We start from the raw sequence: 16705 nt of genomic DNA, 5'->3' as shown, positions 1-16705 counted from the left end.
TTCTGTAGACAGTTAGTCTGGAGGATTCCAGTTAACAACATCCAGGTAAAAGGTGCTTTTTAGATAACCCCTGACCTTAATATTGCCCCGTACAAATCGATGTGGGCTTGATGGCCTTAGTAGAGGTAGGCTTCACATTTGGTACCTGGGACAATGAGGCAACAGGAGAAACACGAGCAGTGAAATAAAATGCGTGGCGACAGAAAAGCAAAATGATGCAAACATGTATATTCTGACCCCAGTCAAAAAGATTTCCCAAATCAAATGGAAATGCACAGATGAAAATCAAAAAGGTAAAAAAAAGTAATGGTTTGCTGTAAGCCAAACACAGGGACAAATGTTAAAGAAAAAAAACCTCAAAGCAACCCCCCCCCCCACCCCACCCCATTACATAAAATAACATAATGCCACAATTATCATAAAAGGTTTTTATACAAGCAGAAAAAAAAAAACATTAAAAACACCAATAAGTGGTAGTATGGAGTCCCCAACACTGCTTAAACTAGACCAAAATAGTATGTATGAATGTAGTAAATATAGAAGATTAGCAAACATTACCCAATTAGACAGGATTTAAGTGTTCTTGTTTATCAGATGTACAATCTACAGTTCTGGGATTCATTTATTTGGCTTTCAATATTTTTCAAACGTAGTCATTTTTTATCAGGAATAAAGGTTTCTTGCTGCACTAGTAATGTTAATAGACATGGGTACAAAGACATTAATGAACAGATTCTGCATGATGAACACCGAATAGGGCACATCTTTGCATTGGTCTTGCTAACCGTAATATCAGCCAGAGACAACACAATAATACTGCAGAAAATAAGTACCGTATATCCTTGAATATACGTCTACCTCATGTATAAATTGAATCCAATAGTTGACCCTCTTATGCTGGAACTTTTTATTGACTCAAGTATAAAAGTCTACCCAGCATAGTTATTGGATGCACATTGGTGGCCAGGAAGAATTAACAGTTGCATTTGAGGCTCAGGATGGATCAATGTCTGCACTGCATACAGTATTGCAACCATTAACCTCTCCTGGCTCTAAAGTGCAGCCAGTAACTCTTCCAGGCCCCCAAGTGTAGCAATTACGGTATCCACTCCCCCTCTGCAGCAAGTACTGCTACCCAATATAACACACACACACTTTTTCTTTGTTGATTGTTGTGGTCAGGACTTTTAGACCTGTGTTTTCTTGCCATTTCCTTTATCAAATAATGGTCACTTAGCACTGGATAAATAGATGCAAATGGGAATGGCTAGGAGTCAGAAATTTATGTCTGACTTGAGTCCATGTCAACCCCTATACTTTTATTTAGTGAGTCAGACCTACATTTCTAGACTTATAGTCAAGTATACATGGTAGACATAATATGATTTGTCTCAATGTTGTTCAGGGCTCCAATTTACATATATGCCATCAAAGAACAGTCAGGAAGCCTTGTCTGTTTGGAAAGGTGTAACAATATACTGTATATATATGAGCTCTAGGTGTCAAGCCTCAGAGGGCTTAGAGGTATACTATATATATTTCAAACAAGGTTGTAAATAGGCAAAGTTAACAATGATGGTCTTTCAAGCATTATGTGTAAGTAATAATACAAGCTTTAATTGAAATGCACAGAAAAATACCTTCAAAGTATTTGCAATATAACCAAGAAAAAGCATTACCAGAGGGTGAAATATGCAAACTGCCCACACTTTCCACAAGTGATGGCGCTAAACTACCAACTGTTGCATATTTTCCTCACATTCTTGCTGGTATGGAGGATTGCTGGAACCAGTTGTCTATACATAAATGCAGAGGTGAGATTGCAAAGTAGCTAAATGAGATTACATATTCTTCAAAGGAACCTTTCCTGTGTATACGGGACATCAGCTTAAATCATTATTTACATGTGATGCTTGAAAGAACTTTGCCTGTTTACAAGCTTGAGAGATTGGCCAGGTATACCTCTAGACCATACATGTCAAACTCTGGCCCGTGGGACAAATCTGGCTTGCAGACACATCACATTTAGCCCGCAAGTAGTTTCCCTACTTTGCATTATGTTTGACCCACTCTAGACCACTAGAGAAGCTATATTGGAGGTGACGACCCAGAAGACCAGGTAAACCATACAGGGGGAGGGATGGGGAAAGCACTAAGCACCAGGGAACTGTATAGGGAAGGGAGGGGGCCAATAGACACCAGGGAACTGTATAGGAGAGGTCCACTAGACACCAGGGTACTGAATAGAGGAGGGAGAACCACTAAAAACCAAGAAACTGTTTAAGGGATAGAGGAGGGCCACTAGACACAGGGAACTGTATAGGAGAGGGCCACTATACACCAGAGAAATTAATAGGGGAGAAAGCAGGTACACTAGACAGGGAACTGTATGGGGAGGACACAAGTGAACTTCATAAGGGAGGGAAGTGGCCACTAGACATTCAGGATGGTGCGTGACTTGGTCAAAGTGTTCAATTTCGGTCCACTTTGTATCTGACTGACACCCCTGCTCTAGACTCTCTGAAGCTGGACACTGGATTGCATCACACCTTTCAACGCTGACTAGGCTTCTTGCCAGTTATTCAATGACTTGCATGTATGCTGGAGTGCAGTTATATACTCTGGCTGATTATATTATGTATAAACCCTGCAGTTTCTCAAGACTTATGGCGTTACTTAGTGGACCTACTATATATGCACAACAAGATATGCACACCATGTAGTTTGTACTGCAAGGAGTGTATTGTACAACATTGGTAGACGACACAATCAGTTAAGTACAGAGATAATACATAGCCTAATGGTACATATATACAGCAATGTCCACAATAGGATACAAACAGATGCAATTATCAGAAATAATCACTATCCATGTTCCTCTAAAGATACAAGTCTCTTAGTGGGATCTCTCCGCCGCCATCACTGCCTCAGTCTGCCGCTTCTGCCTACACCCATTGATAAAGAACACAGTGCTGTTCGAAACGCTGTCCGTCTGGGTAATACTTGGCGGGGTTTGCCCCCTTCACCACGCTATGTTGAATAACTTTGCACTATTCTGAACTTTTGCCTATGGCATTACAAAGGACTTTTTACATTTACATTTTGACTTACATTGCATATCAGCGCTGTATCTTTAGAGGTACAAGCATAGTGATTATTTCTGATCATTGCATCCGTTTGTATCCTATTGTGGACATTGCAGTATATATGTACCATTTGGCTATGCTGTATCTTTGTACTTTAACTGATTGTGTAGTCCACCAATTTCGTACTTTACAACCCTTTTTGCAATACAAACTACATGGTGTGCGTATCTTGTTGTATATATAGATTGTTGGTATTTATGATGCAGCACCCAGAATACTTTTATATGTTTACATTGAAACAATTTTTTTTGAGGTGTGCATCCTCACTTGTCTTTTCCTACTTAGTGGACCTACTACCATTGTAAGTAGGACCCACGTGGGTGAGTACTGGGATTCCGTGTTATTAACCATGCTCTCAGGAATTAATGTGTCAACAAATTTATTACATCCATATCATAATATTTTGGTCTCGTAATTGCAGATTGCACCCCATTTTGCCCGATTCTAGCAATTTTTTTTCATGTGGCATTTGTTTTTGTCGTGTTTTAATGCTTCATTATAGTATTGGGTAGTGTGCCGAGAAAAAATTATATACATATTGCTCAATTTATGTGCTAATTTTGTTTTTCTGGGTTATTTTTCTTTGATATTAATGTCTGTGTTGAGCTTGCATCCAAACCATTCCTTTTTATTTTTCATCGGTATCTACCTAATGCAGTACTCCACTTTACTTACATTTGTAAATTTTATACTCCTTTGATCCACATTTCATTTTTTGTAGTGAAATGTACAGATGTACTTTATATTTTCAAAGGGTAATTTGGCAAATGGATAAAAATGATTAAAATTCTTTATTTTGTTGTTCATTTTGTCACAGTAATTTATCAGCTATGGACTCAAACTTGCCCACCAGAATGGTCATGTGACAACATTATGGATATGGTTTTGTGGAGAAATGGTAAACACTACACATTGGTCTGTATATTATGAAACATGAAATCAGATGTAGGGAACAGGAAATTAGTCAAGAATCTAGCAGCCCACTAATCATGCAGCCCAGCTACTCATGCCATAATTTTCTACAAAGGCAGTAGGTGCTGCTACCTTGCTGGACTCCTCCAGCTGGGTCCCCCTTTTCCAGGCTTCGGAGAAGATGGAACTCACGATGCTCTGGGAACGGACATGGCAGGAAGCGAGTGTGTCAGAAAGTCCACTGTCTGATTGATTGGAATGGTTGGACTGGGATTCTGTATAAAAAACAGGGATATCACAAGAATACAAAAAAACAGTTTCATCAGGTAAATGTCCCCAAATGTCTACCAAGAGTTGCCACAACGGAGTTTTTGAAGGCTAACAAACAGGCGTTCAACATCGTTTGAACTGTCAAACCATATTTTCGAATGAGAAATCAAAATTAAAACACAAAAGTCAGTCAACAGCTTGTAAACATAAGCCTTAAAAGTCTGAACACACACAACTTTTAATATACCCCATTCAACATATTTAGATGCCAATATGGTGAATCCCCCACAGACTTTCTGTATGTTTTGAATTATATCTTTGTGTATTTGTTTCTAGCACTAACCACTTACTGTATGCATTAAGAAGGATCATAGAGGGCATACGAGTTGGTACGAGTCAGACTCCATTACGTGGTTACAGAATGGCCACAGCAAGGTACACCACAGGAAAATTTAGAATTGGTATTTTAACCCTTAAGTCCTGAAGAAAGGCCATTAAGTTGTTTACTGCACTGAAATATAAAGCTGGGACCACTTAGCTGTATAGTAGTAGTACACCTACATTACATTTCTTTAAAAATGGTCAATCCTTTATTGCAGGTGGTCTTTAAAGCAGTTTTGCAGCAGAAATCTTTCTAATGGGTATTCTTGACATCCATTACACTATAATTCAACTCACTGTGGAACAGGGCAAGGGGAAGTCTATTGTGATGCAGCATATAAACAGAACTGAACAGAGTTATCCCTGGAGAACGCACTACTTCAGTAACAGTCCGAACCCACACAGCAGTAAAAAATAATTTGGCAGTGGACTGTACAGCAGTAACCAGTAATTCAGCAGTGGACAGTGACTGCATTAGTCAGGTTTCCAAAATCATTCTTGATAAATATCTACAAAACTATGTAATTTTAAAAGGTTAGACTTTATAGCAGCGCTGCGTAATATGTTGGCGCTTTATAAATACAATAAATAAATTAATAGCAGAAGTAAAAGATTATAGGGATTTCAAAAAGATGTGGCAGGGACCAAAGTTGTTTAACACTGAACTATAGCTTTTAGCTTCTAACTTTACAAGTGAGACATTTGTCTCATAATACAATTTTGGATTGTCTATCATATTCAACATTAAACGCCTAACAGGAAGGTTTGAATAACACATCTAGCCCTGACAACATCCGTCCATGGCTACAGGGAATTGAGCAGTTTTTAGGGCTCTTTCACACCAAAATCATGAAATGCAATCGCATAACGCAAACTCAAACAGGTTTTGCATTTTGTGCTTAGCATTTTTCACTATGTTGGCTGCAATCGAAATGCAGGAAAAATGCAGCAGAACTAGAAAAAGAGGTAGAACTTGATGGAGGTCTTTTTCAATGCATAGGTAAGTGGCAGCAGTAACAATTGTAATTGTGTGTCCATTAAAGGAACATTATTATCATCATTGAGAAAACTAAGTCAGAAATGTCTCCTATAAATCATTGTATATAAATTCCCCTTTATAAATTGGTCATTTGTTTTTGATAAGCACATAGAGGCACTTATGTGGGCTTCAGTACAGTCATCATCACTAGCAAAATAAAACAACCCCTTTAATATATTGTCCTGGTGGAATGTTTTTTGCTGTTATGAGAAATGTAATTATTGCAACAAGAAGAAAGGAACACTGTTGTGAAACGGCTGTTAGGCCATTGTTTTTTGCCTGTATCTGTTGGTGATGGGGATGAAATAAAGTGGTGGATTGCTACTCAACTGCTGGTGCCCGGATTTCCTTTCTTCTTGTTGCAATATTGACTCTGCTCTGGAGGCACAGCAGGACTTCATCCAACCCCCATCAGGTGGCCAGTTCAGCGTCTGGTGCCGATCCAGTACTTTTTTCTTTTTCCTTGGGAGAAATGTAATTATGTAGACATTCCTTACCTGGCAAGCTGGAAGAACTGGATCCAGATTTCATACTGGAACTAGACAAGGATGTCCAGTCATAAGCAGCTTCTGTCCTTTTCAAAGCCTCCTGATAATTGGTATACAGCTGCTTCCCATACTGATTGAAAAAAAAAAACAAGGCAAACAAGAAATGGTGAATAAGTTGTTAAAGTGGTCTGGGAAGTATCTATGTTTAGTAATGTCATATTTAAACAGCAATGTCATATTCCTACACAACTTCTTTAACCACTTTGTGCTGAAAGAACAGTATATTTATGCCGTTTCTGGCACCTGCTTTGCCAGAACAACGTTGATATTAGTCTGTAGCAAAGATGAGTACAGTGTGCATGCTAGCACCAGCCTGTGCTCTTTACCAGGGGCAACTAATGGGGGAGGCACCAGTGTACAACATCCTATTGCAGGATCTCAGAGATGCCCCCCCCCCACCACTGTGGTAGAATGACTCATCCTTCTGGCTCCTACGGCAATCAGCTCTCTCCTCCTCTCACTTGTACTGTCTGTCTGCCTCTTCTGTCCGCATGTACCATGACTTGGTATGAGTGAGAGGAGAAGAAAACTCAGAAACTGTTCTATTTTTTTTTCTCTATAAAATGCATAGGAAATAAAAGAATTCCTGAGGGAAAAGAAAGCACCCAGATAATGGGCTTGATTCACTATGCAGTGCTAACTTACTTAGCATGTCTAAAGTCTTTAGGCACGCTAACCAGGGTGCTAAGTAGGTTAGCACTGGTTTTCTGAATCAGATCGCCCGCTAAGTACCACACGCAAAGTTTTGCGCACGCAAAGTCCTATGCGTGCGCTAAGTCCCATAGGCTTTAATGGGCACTTTGCGCACGTAAAGTGCGCACGTAAAGTTTTACGCGCATAAAGTTTTGCGCATGTAAAGTTTTGCACGCGAAAAGCTCGTTTAGACGTGCTAAGGGGGTTTTCACAGGCGTGCTAACAGTTAGCACCGCTTTGTGAATCAAGCCCTTTGTGTAGTGCCTCCCCCCCCCAAATTTCTCTTACTTTAGCTTTAAATGTTGTTAGAGATATGTTTATGGCCTTCTTTTGTGCAAATTCCCCAGGTCTCTCTAAGTTTCAAAATAAGGTGACAACCTTAGTCTGTGCAGCTACTGGAAGGGTCTGTTGCCACCGGCCTCTTGTTTGCTTCAGATAATGTGATGGATTTACCTCATGGAACAAACTTCCCATACGTTAAAAGATATTTTCCACATTTTCAACCAAATTTAGACTCCCTGGATTATCAGATACCCTCTGAGCCAGCCTTCTAGGTCTTCACCCGCACAGGCATGATTCAATGTAGCCCGTCTTGGATTGACAGCTTGTTTTATTTTCATTTTTTCTTGTTTGTTGCTCTTCATATTAATCTACGTGTGTTGTATATGCCCATGGATGCCATTGCTATTATGTTTTTCAGAGTGTACAGAGTATTTTGTGTTCTATTTTCTGTTGTTCATATAATGGTATATTGTTGCATTGTTTACCATACCTTCTGTATACCGTTTGGTATAGCATCAATACTTTTTCAATAAATAAAAAAAATAAAAAAAAAATAGTCTAGTCCATACAGGGAAAACAGGTCTAGATGTCAAGTGGTTAAAATGGTTGTCAGAAAGTGCCTGAAGTTTAATCTAGCCTAGGCTTAAAAGAAAAAGTGGTTTCCTGGAAGGCTATATGATCACAGAAATATTCAATATGCAGAGTAGGAAGGTTTGTTTGCTGTGATTACATGTTCTTCCCAGAATGAAGCTGTAAAACACTTCCACATAAGGACTTTCAGATTTTCCTTGAGGTTTAGTTTACATCTCAGCGCCAGTTAGAGTGATTATTGATCAGTAAAGCTGTAGTAATCTGTGAAAAATTACTGCAGGTTACCACATCATGAACGAGACAACCTGTTTTATTATTACTAATGTAAGCAGGTAGCAGTCAGCCCTTCCCACTTCTCACAGGCATAGGGAGTTGGTAGCTAAGGACCATGGGGTCCTACATACTAGCAATCTAGAAACTTCCTTCTATGGAGCCAAGTATCTATTTCTTTTTGTTGATAAATGAAGATGCATCCAGGGAGAGAAGGTTGGCCTACCTTCAATAAGATGCCAATAATATTGGCATAATAAGTCTTTGTTTTCACCATGCATTTTTCTGGCGCACAGTCTCCTTCATCAGGTACAATATGCCTCAAATGTATTGAAATTGTTTTGATGTAATCAAAACTATTTCACAACATCTGAAGACTTATCTGATGAAGCAGGGTGTGACCCAACAGAACACTCTGTGCCAATAAAATATCACTGTGTTAATGTAACCGGTTTCTTTTTGGAAGTCGGTCAACCTTGTTTTTTTGTCCATTTTGATCCTTGTATTTTTATGGTTGCTTCTTTCATTACTAAGTAGAACGGTTTCTCACTGCCTTCCTACTCCTGAGAATATACATTGCGTTTTTTTGGCTGCAAGAAGCCTAGAGCGAATATTCTGAATTGTCAAGGGTAGCACTTAAAGTTCCTTCCACATGTATACAGTGGTTTCCTATAAATCGTAGCTACCAGAACCATCCACCTATATCTTCTTGGAGTCGTACCCTTAAACACTTTTCTGGAAGGGGACTCCCATTTCTGTCACTCTTTCTTATTTCTTCTCGCTTGTGTTTTGTTCCTGTGGTTAACTTGACACAATGGTAACTGCCTGGACAGCAAGTGCCTATCTTTAAAGCAGTGGTCCTCAAACTAAGTCCCACGGGCCGAATGTGGCCCCCTGAGGCTTTTTTACCCCCCCCCCCCACCACACACACAAAATGTATTACTTATAGATGCGGTCAGCTGCATCTAATAGCAGTGCTGGCACCACCCATCCACATTTAAGCAAGAAAGTAATAATTCGCTGGTTTCTAATCAAATTCCTTATCAGGTGACACTGCTGTCCATTTGGACTGCAGGTTGTCACCTGGGTATGCTGCACTGTCTGGCCCACAAAAACTTCTACATCATTTTATGTATACTCCGGCCCCTCAGCAGTCTGAAGTAAGTTGACCCGGCCCTCGACCCAAAACGTTTGGGGACCCCTGCTTTAAAGGCTCACCACATCTCGAACAATTGATGTGAACACAGAATGAGAGAACAGCATACCACTGGTGGACACATACCATCAGGTGTCACCATTATCAGGTGTCATGGTAACAGCACAATGCTCTGAGCTGTAATCTACTTACTGAAGTCACACCGCCACCTTGTGTGTGGCCATGTCTTGTCTGTACAGGGCAGCATTATTGCTGACTATAAAGTTATCACCAATGCAAAAGGAAATCGGTAAGTACGTATGGGAAGTTAGAACATGTGGCAAAGGTTAACACAAACTTTTGCTGATTTGTAACTGGTGCATTCTTCAAAAATGATTGGACCCACAAAGGCACACCCTGTCACACCCTGTCTATTTCTCATGTAGCAAAAAACGTATATCAATGGAAGAGTGTATATCTGAAGAGTATTTGTTTTCATGCTGGAAGCAACAGTTCATTATACCACGACCAAGTTATTGCAATACATCTGATACCATTCCCTTTCTTCTTTACTTTTGCTGGCAGCCACATATCACCTGCCCTTCTACAATATGACCTTTTCATTGTCTTTTGATGTTAGTTATCCTGTTTTTTTCATCTCTATAGTTTAGACAGTTGCCAAGATTTATCATGAATGTGCAAGTAAGAAAATGAAGCTTTGTTCCTTTCATTATTAGTAAAAACAGACCAAAGCTTAGTTACCAGATGGCAAAAATGTGTTGAACAAGTTCCTAGAACAAAGAAAAAAATTAAAGGGGAAGGAAATTACCTTTGCTATACGGATACCATTAACCCATTGGTGTAAAGTTCGGACATCATCGCAGCACAAATACTTGATATACTGAGACTTTTTCTGTATTTGAGGGTGCTACAAAATAAATAATAGGAATACACATCAACAATACCAAACTATGGTCAATATATTGAATATCAGTACCAAGCAATTTGCTAACGCTTCTTTAAAAGTCTTATCAAGCCAATATGTTCAGCTTATGTTCAGAAGGGAGGAGTAAGTAGTGATCAAAGCAGTCAGCAAGTTCAACTGTGACACCACTGCTAAGTATTCATGATTTCCATATGGCCGGAAAAGACAGAAGAAAAGATTTTCCAAGTAAGAAACAGTATCCACGTTGTTATTAAACATTTCTATTTCAGGAGATAACCGCGGATTCATAAGCATGGGTCCTCTTCAGGTTGACTTTAAAAAATTGCCTGTTTTTAATAGCCAATCCTCTTCAGCATTAATGTCATAGCTGAAATGCTGCATCTCCGTGGCAGATCGAGGTTTTATCCCCCCAAAATCCTGGGGCAAAAATCCACGACTTTCCAGGTCATGGATTTTGCTGCCCGGGGGAGGCAGAGCATTGTGCTGTAGCTCTGCCTCCAGTCCAGTCAATCTCCACGGATCTCCACCTCTCCCCGCCCCTCTCAGTGAAAGAAGACTGAAAGGGGAGGGAGGAGGCGGAGATCCGTGGAGATTGACGCGAATAGAGGCAGAGCTACTGCACAAAGCTCTACCTCTACCTGGAAGGAGCCTCAAAATTTGCCCCTGGATTTCGGGGTGATTGAGGCCTCGTTCTGCCGTGGGAATGTGGCGTCTCAGCTATGGCATTAATGCAGAAGAGGACTGGCTATAAAAACAGGTAATTTTTTAAGCTTGAGTAGTAAAAGAACAAAAAAGAGGGAGCACTCCCTAGTGCATTAACGTTATTTTAATCCTCAGACACGCAATGTGTTAAAAACTCTTACTAAAAAACAATGCAGCATAAGCATATCATGGGCTGCAAGCCCTATAAGACAACCATGGTGGTAACCTGCTCCACCTCTGTGGCCTGCAGTGGATGGATGTCCCAGCTGGTGATGGACAATAGGTGACTTCCCTATGGTGCCCGTGTGCAGTACCTCACCTATGATATGCTTATGCTTCATTGTTTTTTAGTAAGTGTTTTTAACACATTGCGTGTCTGAGGATTAAAATAACGTTAATGCACTACGGAGCGCTTCCTCTTTTACTACTACAGTTATTCCTTCAGCCGGGATCCAGGAGCTGCTAGTAGCTGCATTATTTACCCTCCAAGCTTCGTGTGATTAGCGCAAGATTGCACATCATAATTTTTTAAGCTTCACAATCTCTTCAACAATACAGACATGTTCACTGCAGTAACTGACAGCAAGAGCAAATGTCACAAATAGCAATATATTGCTAAACCAGCAAATCGGCAAGAATGTTAACACTAAAAACACCTGTGAAACTGAATACATTATAGTATGTGCCAATATAATTAAAAAACAAAACAAAAAAAAACTACCCATACTGGCAAAAGTTTCTTCCTGTGATATTACAATTGACCAAAAGCCACAGACATGCAGAATTTTTTTTGTTTGCATTTAGTAATTGAGTTCTTACCTATGAATATTTCACATGAACCACAAAGCTAGCAGGTAATGTTAAACAAAAGTGATGATTGTAATGTGCTAATAACAATTAAACATTTCATAATTACAATAATAATTACAATTGTACAAAATTAGGACTATATACAAAATTTTCATAATTACGATAATTTTTGCAATTACATTTATTTCCAAGATGGATTTTCACATAAACACAAAAATTACGTTTTTGTGTTACTTGCAATTTTGTGTATTGTTTTGTAATTACGCAAAATTACAAGTAACACAAAATTACAATTAAACACAAAATTACAACACAATGACTAATTACTTACAAACTCATAAAATTACGATTTTGTGTCGTACTTGAAAATTACGATGCAAAATTACACAAATGGGAAATTTCAGCTCATCACTTTTAACCACTCAATGACAAGCTGACTTATAAAAACGTCCTGCTAGAGCCTCTTAACGGCTCCAGGACGTTTTTATAAGTCAGACAGTGCTGCTGCCACTGTGCGCATGCACCTCCAACAAACCCCCCCATGCGCGCTCCCGCGCGTGCACGTACATTCCCGTACACATGAAAATAGTGAAAAAAATAAACCACCAAAGAAAAAAATACACCTTTATTTCTAAATACTATATTGTCACCATACTTTATATTAGGGACATAATTAAAATCTTGTGATAACCAGAACAAATAGGCAGATAAAATATGTATAGGATTCTGTCCATTAACCTCAGAGTCATAAAGATGCCTCTAAACATTCAGCTATTGCTATGTTTTGTTATTTAAAAAAACGAAACAGTGAAAATAGAGTAACATAGCTTCATCCTAAATAAGACATCTATAAAACTAAGTTTGGCTATAGATCATTAAAAAATTATAAAACAGTTTGTAAACTTAACAAGTATAGCTGACATTCAAGCTATAGTTCTTGGACAAGCGTTAATAATTCAGCAACTGACCATTGGATGGCAGTGTAAGCACAAAAACACACAGTCAAACTGAATTCTGTTACATGTAACTAATTCCATAAGCTTCTGAAGTGAAGCTAACCAAATAATTTTAGGAGGATGTAAATCAAAACACAGATGATTGCCCAATATTTATCTTGTTTCTGCCAAGAAAGAATGTGTTCATAAACTTTTCCTAAACTATTTTCCTGAATCAGTAATACATCACTACTAACACAGGCTTACCTTTAACACCAGGCAGTAGTCAGTAGGCGCCTTGTATTTGCTGCGGTATTCCTGACCATAGTAAACATTGACATGATCCAGCTGAAGGAAACAGACAAGGTCTCTAGATGCCTGAAAAACAAAAGAAATACAAATGTTGCTAGGATAATTCTGAATAATGCCTTTGTGGGTGTTTCCATTTTTCTTATTGATTTTCACTACCTCTCCATGTATCCAGGGTGTTGCAAATCCGCACCTTCCGTTCAGGTTTTTAAAACGGATCCCCCTAAACGCAGGCGGATCCGTTTTTTTTTTTTTTTTTTAAAGTCAAGACGGCTGTTATTTTTAACATTGGTATCTGTGTCTCCGGTTTTGATCTGGGCTAAAAACCGGAGCCACGGATACATTTTTAGAACAAGTGTGAACCTACTCTTAAAGGTATACAGTATTAGATCAACATACAGAGAATGCAGTTGATTTGATGGCAAAGACCAGTTTTTTAAAAAAATATATATGTCACTAAGTTGTAAATTCAGAGTTGGAATTTGGACTATTTAGCCAATACACGGATTCAGAAACATATTGTTTGATAGGTGGAGGGTTGTTGGTTGGTAGAAAGATGATGAAAGGGAAGAATTTGATAGGGTTAGGGAATAAGGTAAGGGGAAGTGAATTTTACATGTTACAAGATTGAGGGTCATACTTCAGGAAGAAGTTAAGATTATTGAGGAAGCCAAATTAGGCATTTGGAAGGGATTTATATTAAAGAGGTAACAGGTACACAGCTGGGAGGGGTGTATGTTACGGGGTAGGGTTTAACATTAGGCATCAGGAAGAAGTTTACATGTGAGGGTATGGGAAGATATGGTAAGGCATTAAAAATAAAGTTTTACATAGTAAATGGAGTATGAGTTAGTAATGGGATCTGCATTAAAGGGACAGGCAGGGTTAAGCAATCTAAACCCTGACTAAAACAGTATCACATAGCTGAACTGTTGGCCCTCATAATGGTTGCCATCACAACCTACCGCAGAGGTCTGACTTTAAGGTAATTACTCAGGAAGACATCTCAAACATCCTTCTAAACCTTCGCCAGACTATCTGTAACCTGGCCCAACACAGTTCATGTTGAAATGCCGTGATCTGTTCAGGCCAGCATTTCACAAGATAGTCAACTGTTCCTTGCAAGCAGGGAAGTTTTCTACCTGTCTGAAAGAAGCTATCATCAGGTCAATACTCCAGAAACCATCCCTTGATCCAGATATTTTGAGCAACTACAATCGCCAACCTGGCCTTTCTGGGAAAAGTTATTGAGAAGGCTGCATATCTCCAACTTGAAGCCAGGCTCTCAACGAACAACATCTTTGACCCCCTACAATCTGGCTTCAAGAAGCACCACAGCTGTGAAACAGCCCTTGTCCAGATTTGCAATGACCTGCTCATGGCCAGAGACAGAGGCGAGTGTTACATCCTGATGCTGCTTGATCTCTTAGCGGCTTTTGATACAGTTGACCATGAAATCTTGCTTAACAGGCTGCAAAAGTACTGTGGCATTAATGGTTTAGTCCTCCAATGGATCCCTTCCTTCCTGGCTGGCAGAACACAAAGGGTAGCCTTGGAGCCTTTCCAGTCCAACCCTGTACCACTAAAATATGGTGTGCCCAGGGCTATCCCCGCTGTTTAATTACCGTATTTTTCGGAATATAAGACGCACTTTTTCTCCCCCAAAAATAGAAAGAAAAAGTGCCTGCGTCTTATATTCCAAAGGCAGGGAATCCCCGACTTCAGAACCGCCTGCCGATGCCAACCGCCAATCCGCCGCATTGTCGGGGACTCCCTGCCTTGTCCCCCTGTGTGGTCTGGCGGTCCGCAGCAGACTACACAGCGCTGGAATCCATAGAAAGGTGAGTTGCTCTGCAGTTATTGTTACGGGGGAGAGCTCGACATGGGGGGGGGGGGGACAGAGGACAGGATGGGGACTGGGGGGGCACACACACATGGACATGCACAGGAGGGGGCACACACAGGAGGACAGGAGGGGGGGGACACAGGGACTGGAGGACCCCACAGGGGGGGGGGGTGAAGGGGACACAGGGACTGGAGGACCACACGGGGGGGTGAAGGGGACACAGAAACACACACAGGGGGACAGGAGTGGACACAAGGGGCCTGGAGGCCCACAGAGGGGGGCTGGAGAAGACACACAGGACATGAGGGGACACATGGGGCAAGAGGATCACACAAGGTGGCAGGAAGGGATGCCACACACAGGGGGACAGAAAGGGACACATAGTGGACACAAGAGGACAATAGGGAGAACATGTACTGTACAATACGCTCCTGGAATATGGACGCACCAGGTTTAGTATATACTGTATACATTTTTTTCCCCAGATTTTTGCCCTCTAAACCTAGGTGCGTCTTATATTCCAGAGCGTCTTCTATTCCGAAAAATACATATACATATATATATATATATATATATACATATACATATACATGTATACATACACACACACACACACACACTGGTCTGACATACCACTGCTATGTTGGTGACACCCAGCTAAGCTATGTGTGTCATTCAAACCCGACATGACAGACTTCCTCCCAAAAAAACATGCTTAGATAAGCTTCAGAAGTGGATGAACCAAAACTGGCTTAAACTAAATGCTGACAAAACAGAGGTTCTTGTCATCGGAGGCCAGTGCCTAACAGCAATGCTGCTCCAGACACAGCCAACACCACTGAGGTTCGGGAACTCAGACCTTACTAGCTCCAACACTGTGCATAGCTTGGGTTTACTGATTGATGGAGAATTAAACTTCAGTAATCAAATCTCAGCTGTGGTGAAACATTCTTTCTTTCACCTAAGGAATATTGCAAAAATTAAGCACCTCATTCCTTGAGGCTATTCCAACCCTAGGTCATGCCTTCATCACATCACAGCTGGACTATTGCAATACCCTCTATGCAGGACTTCCAAGTAAAGACCTACACTGCCTGCAGCTAATACAGAATATCCTGCTGCAAGACTGTTAACAAGCCAACCCTGGCATTGCCACATAACACCAATCCTTAGCTCACTACATTGGCTACCCATAAAATGGACATTCCTTTTCAAAAATGAAATGCTAACCTTCAAATCCCTACACAACCTAGGCCCTGGATACCAAAAAGGATTTGTTGCAAATGTGTCACACCTCCCACAACCTCATATCAAAAGGATCCAATAACTTGACCATCCCCAGAGTTCAACTAAAAACCTTTGGAGCCAGAGCTTTCTGTCATGCTGCCCCTACCTTGTGGAATGTCTTGCCAAACGTAATCAAGACAGCTCCAACCCTGGACAAGTTTAAATCAAAACTGAAAAGCCACCTGTTTAGCCTAGCATTTATGATCACATAACATTTCCTCCTGGGACAAGCTTTTGCGCTTTGGGTCCTATGGGCAAAAACTGCTTTACAAATGTTCTGTTGTTGCACTAAACAAGGTTAACTTACTTTAACTCACTTCATTGAATAATTAACACAAGGCTGCTGTTTAAATGGATAAGCTGCTATTTCTGCCTTTTGGTTAGAATTTATAGGATAATTGTTTGCTCATCACTAGTTCTGAAGCTAAACCCCTTTTAAAAAAATTCAGCTCAATGCACAGATCTAAATATATAATCTCAATCTTAACATCTATGTGCTTTGCTTATTATCTTCTTTGCATCAAACGACACTGCTGCAGCTCCAAATCGTGTTTTAAATATTTGGTGACTCGAGGAAGCTGAACAGGTGTTATTGGCTATCCT

The 16705-nt window shown here is 40.2% G+C and overlaps 1 protein-coding gene across 6 annotated transcripts in view; it reads right to left on the bottom strand.

Annotated features, from left to right (window-relative positions):
* Window positions 1–16705, bottom strand: part of RAPH1 (Ras association (RalGDS/AF-6) and pleckstrin homology domains 1) — a 281232-nt gene that overhangs the window by 7387 nt on the left and 257140 nt on the right. For 5 of the 6 annotated variants that reach the window (XM_068245011.1, XM_068245015.1, XM_068245012.1 and 2 more), the window contains 4 exons: window positions 12928–13038; window positions 10097–10195; window positions 6246–6366; window positions 4191–4333 (listed from right to left, as the gene is read on the bottom strand). In XM_068245011.1, the coding sequence (XP_068101112.1) occupies window positions 4191–4333; window positions 6246–6366; window positions 10097–10195; window positions 12928–13038 (474 nt within the window). Of the gene's footprint in view, window positions 1–75; window positions 146–4190; window positions 4334–6245; window positions 6367–10096; window positions 10196–12927; window positions 13039–16705 lie in introns of all 6 variants that reach the window. The other variant, XM_068245017.1, reaches the window with a different exon arrangement.

Source organism: Hyperolius riggenbachi, chromosome 7 (genome assembly GCF_040937935.1).
Source record: "Hyperolius riggenbachi isolate aHypRig1 chromosome 7, aHypRig1.pri, whole genome shotgun sequence".
Classification (NCBI taxonomy): domain Eukaryota; kingdom Metazoa; phylum Chordata; class Amphibia; order Anura; family Hyperoliidae; genus Hyperolius; species Hyperolius riggenbachi.
Note: the sequence above shows the minus strand (reverse complement) of the source record. Positions and strands in the feature narration are given on the sequence as shown.